Below are 5720 nucleotides of genomic sequence, written 5' to 3'. Positions count from 1 at the left end.
GGAACATGTTTTATGGAATTGAACTCTTTATTCCGTATTTCTTTTATTACTGATTGAATGAAACTTATGTAGTCGATCATGATGGAAAGATCCCGCTAGGATCTCAGCGCCTCACCTCTGCACTTATTCCATCTATTTAGTCAATGCTCAGCCTTTAGCCTGCTTTGAATGATCCTATCTGCACTTATTCCATCTATTTAGTCAATGTCAGTGATTTCTTACGTCAAAGTCTAATGAGAAGATATTAAGAGTCAATGTAAGTGATTTCATACTCCACAAATATAAACTAGAATAGTTGGCAAAGGCAATCTTTCGTTGAAAGTAATTTCAATGAATATACACTATAGATTCTCTTCGCTATATCACTTTTGTATCTCATCTATCTTACTTCTTGATTAAGCAGCCCTGGAATCACTTCACTGCGGGCGAAATGCCTAATCATCAAAGCAAGTCCAAGACCATGCAAAAATGGCCTCATTTTCATGGGAGCCCTTTCCTTACTCCTCAATATAGTCGTTCTGTATATTAAGATTTGCAGCACCTATTCAGGATGTATGCATCCAGAATATATACTAATCGTAAGATTTGCCGCACCTATGCGTCAAACTTTGATGTCTCACTTATTTAGATACGACGAGATAATCATCAATGTTCGTGAATCTCAACGGGAATACCTCACTGCACCGGTACTGGTTATGAGCCACATTCAGCGAAGAGTTTCTGGTCTTTGTCCCCTTAATGCATTATAAATTGCAAGGAGAAATGCAAAAAAAAGTGGAATTCTATAGGTTTAGCTAAGATGATTTCAGAAATGAGAAACTTATTCCTTTTTTGTTTGGTGCGAGCTCAACTTTAGCTATACATTGCCCGAAAAGAGTGGTTTGCACCCAAACCGCTCTTCAACCACATGCGGCAGAATTTTAGAATATATTTAGTACGAAGATATTGGCACAAGAAGGCGAACTCTCATTATATATCAATATTTTGCTCTAGCTGCTATTGATTTGATTACATTGTCTCATTGAGCAGTGTTTTCTCATGGAGGAAAGAAAGATGGGCCAAATCATGCGGGTAAGTGCCCAAGAAAGTTCATACAAGCTACTTCAACTACTGTCACCCCTAAGTATTGCATTATTAGTGAGAGTTCGGCCATTTGAAGAAAAGACATCGGATTATACAAAGTGACCCTAATGCTATGATGTTGACACAATCTGGTTGGTGGCATTTTCATATGAAAAACATAAAAGATTATTTGGATCATTGTTCCAATGTATCTCAGCTTTTCTACAAGTTCCAATTTAGAAGGCTGAAATTGACCATTAGAAAACAAAATAATGGCCAGTTAAAAGAGTTCTCCTTTGAAGTTGATTTTAATGAGCATAAAACAAGGCGAAGAGTCTAATTACTGCTTTTTGTTTCACTTTATAGGGTAGGGTCATTGTGCCTATGTGGGTCATAGAAAAGAAAATACATAAATCCTAACAAGCGAGCCATGCTTCCTTGAAATTTGCTAGAATTGTCATCACCTATGGTTGATTATGAAAAAAAACTGGAAACAAGAGACATAGGTTTTTTTTCCAGTTTCTGATTCCAGATTTTATGCATCTATTGTTCTTGTTATATTAGTGTATAATATTTTCAAAGAGTTCACGCTGAAGCAGACACATCTCAGTCGATATTCCTAGTTCAGCATGTTTCGGAAAAAAATATTCTAAAATCTATTTCTTTTGTTCTACTTTAATTTAATTGGTGTATAATATTCTTTAGTTATAGCTTTATTATTTTTATTGTCGATAATATTTGATTATATCTTGTAACTACTTTGAGTGAAAAATCAACGATCATTTTACGAAAAATACATAAATTATGGACTTCTTAATGGACCTCCTCACACTAATTTTAAGCAAACAAAGTAATTAACAAGTTAAAAAATCTAAAAATCATATTAAATTAATTAATTTTCTAAATTCTATCTATATCACATTAATTAAATTTTAAAAAATATACAGATATTGGGTCTGTGCCAGCACGGGCACCGAAAATACATCTTAGAGTAAAGGAGATGAACAGTTCAAAGAGAATTTTATAAGGGGAATATGCTAGACTGAAGAATTTATCCTTAGAGAAATGAGAAACCTCGCTTCTCCCTCAAAAGAAATAGTTTAATTTGAACTTAGGAATACAGTTGATAAACTCATCCCACAATTGTAGTTCCTAGCTAGTTTTACTGTGACAAATGCAAAAACATAGTATAACATCAAAGATAGTATAGAAAGATGTCTTCTGATACAAATATTGTTCAATTAATGAGACGAGTAAACGAATGATTATGAGAAGCGAAAAGTGGTGAATATAATGAATAAGAGGAACATAGTAAGTAGTAGTACATTTTATGGACAATGAGGTAGTTTTGCATAAAAGAAATATGTTGTCACAATTGAATTGGGAGAACATTATAATACTCTGTGCTCTCAAATAGGCGTGGATCCATTTATCTCTTGTTTTCCAGTAGAGGCTCGTCAATGCTCCCTTGTATCCTTCTTGATGAGCTGGAAACGTCCTCACTCGACTTCTTAGGTGCCTGTCCTTGTTTACTTTGGCCTCCCTGTCGAATCCACAATAGGAGATAAAACTACTATTTACTAGCTTTATGGTTGAATCAAGTGCAGTCGAGAATGTCTTAACAATATCAAATTGTGCAATTCAAGAAATAATAATACAGACTCTTCAAGAATTTTACATCATCTATCAGGGGAGTCCTATTCTATTAATGTGTACTTACAGCTGCCTTTTGAGCTGTCAACCTCCGGATTGAAGGTGCTCGTGCTATTGATGAAGCAGCAGCTGCTGCAGCCACACGTATCCTGTAAACATTGGAAAGAACATTAACATATGCTCTTCAACATCAATAATACTAATCAGGTTAAACTAAGGTTCCCTATCCTCAAGCACCTGTTATGTACATCAACATACTCATCGGTCTCATCCACAATTTCCTCCTGCACCAATGTCAAGTTTCTAAAATGTAAGTTATAGCCAAGTGTACATGGACAGAGTTAGAAATTAAAAGAAAAATTACCTGTAACAGTTCTTCAAATACATCTTCCAAGGTGATAATACCGATTACTTCAGCATCCTCAATATCATCTGATGAATGCGGCACACTTTTTGTCACTGCATCACCTGACGCTGATACTGCTGGCAGTATAGCGTTGTCAATATCAACGACGACATTATCTGATTTCCCATCCGTTTTCGTCAGAAGAGTAGTTTCTAGAGAATTTTCACTGTTGGCTTCAGGTTTCAGTAAGGGAGGCTTTTTGCTTTTCCCTTTGGCCTTCACCACTGCAGCCATATGACTGCTACCTTTTTGAAACTCGTTAAGTATGTCGTATAGAGGCATATCAGCAGGAACACTGACGACACAATGCGGTTAGGATATAAATATAACTGTAGTTCGTAGTATATGTAGATGCAAAACATTAATACCGTGGAATTCTGCGAATAGAAACTGCACTAACTGGTGTCTCTGTCTCGGCCCTTACAGTAAGAAGACTTTTCACCTAAAATCATTTTGAAAATTGAATAGTCAGGGAAATAAGATTTAAAAGTTGCTGTGACTGTGAGAATTCAGAGGTCACCAGTAGAAGTCCAATAACATTCTTTGGATTTGCAGAGTAGACAGGAACACGACTATGACCGCGTGCAAGAATTTTTCCCATTGCTTCCCTTTCAATGAGAAAAAGAAAATGTGTAACTTGAGTAATAATAACATATATATGTTGAGAAGTAAAAAAAAGTTACCAGTCGAGCTTTGAATTGACATCCAATGAAAATGTTGACTCGATGGGTGTCATAGCCTCCTCAGCAGTCTAAAAGGAAAAAGGTGTGTGTGTGAGAGAGAGAGGATGTAGGTGGGAGAATGAGAATATTGACATGAGTACCTTCTCAGTCAAATCGAGTGCTCCGCTAATGATTGTTGTCTCATCATGTGTGAGATCACCTCCCTTGCCAGCCTGAAACAAACTTGCTATTTACAAATAATCGCTTCCCAAAGGAAAATACACACGCACACACACTAACCTCTCGACTGTGGATTGAAACAAGGGCTTTCAACTGAGCTCTTCTAAATAGTACTTCATTATGTCCCAATACACAGTCTAAGATCTGCAGACACACAATGAACATGGACACCATATTTTACTCTAATAAACTCCACGGCCACTCAATTGTAAAATACTACACTCATTACCTTTCCGATGGGGTAAGCAATAGGATAGCATAGGAACATCAAAATACGAACAAGCCAAACAAAGTTAGAACCTACTGCAAGTCCATATCTTGTGCATATTGCTTGAGGAATAACCTGAAAAAACACAAGCATGTTATAGCATATAAATAAATAAATAAATAAATAAATAAATATATATATATATATATATATATAGATAGATAGATAGATAGATAGATAGATAGATAGATAGATAGATAGATAGTTAGATAGGTAGATAGATAGATATATATGTTTGTATGTATGTGTATAGATAGATTTCAAATGGTGAGAAATCCAGATTCCTATCCAATTTACCTCTCCAAAAAACAAAACGAAAGTTACTGATAGTATAATGGCGAGATATTGGTTGAAAAGCTTATCCAGGTATAGAGGCAGGGCCTGAAAAAGAAATATTCGAGAAATTACTATATATTAAGAGAGCATAAAGTAAATGAAACAGAGAGAGTTTACCTCCATTGCAGCAGCATTACAAAGAAGTAGTGTGACAAGAAGCTGATGTTGCTTCTGAACAACAGGAAGGATTGTAGCTGAAAAATATAAAAAATTAGTATTTGTTTAACAATGTTCATTCATTTTATATATGCGTACCTGCTTGGTTTTTCTCAGAGCGGGTGCCACTTCGTTGAAGGATCTCAAGTTCAACGAGACCCAAAGACATGAGACCCAATGTTAATCCCGACATAATTCCAGCAAAGAGTACTAAGAGACATGAGATCCCAGCGTAGACGAACCATGATACTGTCCCAAATGCTATTTCTGCCTCCAGAGCAGCTGGGACAGCTCCGTTCCTCATTGCCATTCGAACCACTGCAACTGAATTCAACGGATGCATTCTTCTGATCTCCTTCTCCTTCTCCTCCTCAAGGTTAGCTACACTCGTTAATAGGGGAGGAGATGCTCAAAACACAACTACAAAATGTCCACAACACCGTTACTCTTACTTTCGTGTTCCTTCCACAAATTACCTAAAAATCTGTTTCTCTTCCTTTTTTTTCTGTCAAGTCAAGACTATGTCACACAACTATATATTCGATTCATTTGCTTTTTGCTTTTTTTCACTTAGTTACCATACTTCTAATAAAAATAAATGCATACTTAATATATCGGTTTTGGTTCCATAATATATGAAGGAAAAACAATTATTGATTTTACTGATATTTCTTATTTCTTATAATTTATAGTCATACATAGCAATACTACGATAAATATGCAATATCTATTAAAAGTAATTATACATGACTATAAATATATTATAAGTTTTTAAAATATATTATACTTGTTTGATAAGAAATTGACAATATACTATAAGTGTATTAAAATGTGTGATAAATGTATTATCCATCAATAAAGTTTATATGTTTTATAAATTGTTCTCTGTAATATGTATTAAAATTGTATTATAATTACCCTAGTAAAAAAAATGATG

General features: G+C 35.0%; 1 protein-coding gene across 1 annotated transcript; it reads right to left on the bottom strand.

The window, feature by feature from the left end:
* Positions 1 to 2264: 2264 nt before the first annotated feature.
* On the bottom strand, positions 2265 to 5287 carry LOC107006698 (DUF21 domain-containing protein At4g14240-like). Its single transcript, XM_015205215.2, has 13 exons — positions 4883 to 5287; positions 4745 to 4821; positions 4589 to 4672; positions 4253 to 4366; positions 4084 to 4167; positions 3945 to 4016; positions 3805 to 3872; positions 3642 to 3729; positions 3490 to 3563; positions 3080 to 3416; positions 2953 to 2999; positions 2783 to 2864; positions 2265 to 2605 (listed from the first exon to the last, which is right to left on the bottom strand). Exons 1-13 carry the CDS (start codon positions 5124 to 5126, stop codon positions 2492 to 2494), a joined length of 1485 nt encoding a protein of 494 aa, XP_015060701.1. The 5' UTR covers positions 5127 to 5287; the 3' UTR covers positions 2265 to 2491.
* Positions 5288 to 5720: the final 433 nt, after the last annotated feature.

The sequence above is a fragment of the Solanum pennellii genome, chromosome 12 (genome assembly GCF_001406875.1).
Source record: "Solanum pennellii chromosome 12, SPENNV200".
NCBI classification, from domain to species: domain Eukaryota; kingdom Viridiplantae; phylum Streptophyta; class Magnoliopsida; order Solanales; family Solanaceae; genus Solanum; species Solanum pennellii.
Note: the sequence above shows the minus strand (reverse complement) of the source record. Positions and strands in the feature narration are given on the sequence as shown.

Coding starts and splice junctions, on each gene's coding strand:
- LOC107006698 (XM_015205215.2), bottom strand. CDS start 5,126: ATGCATCCGTTGAATTCAGTTGCAGTGGTTCGAATGGCAATGAGGAAC. Junction 4,822..4,882: donor CTCTGAGAAAAACCAAGCAG/GTACGCATATAT, acceptor TATATTTTTCAG/CTACAATCCTTCCTGTTGTT. Junction 2,606..2,782: donor TGACAGCTCAAAAGGCAGCT/GTAAGTACACAT, acceptor TGGATTCGACAG/GGAGGCCAAAGTAAACAAGG.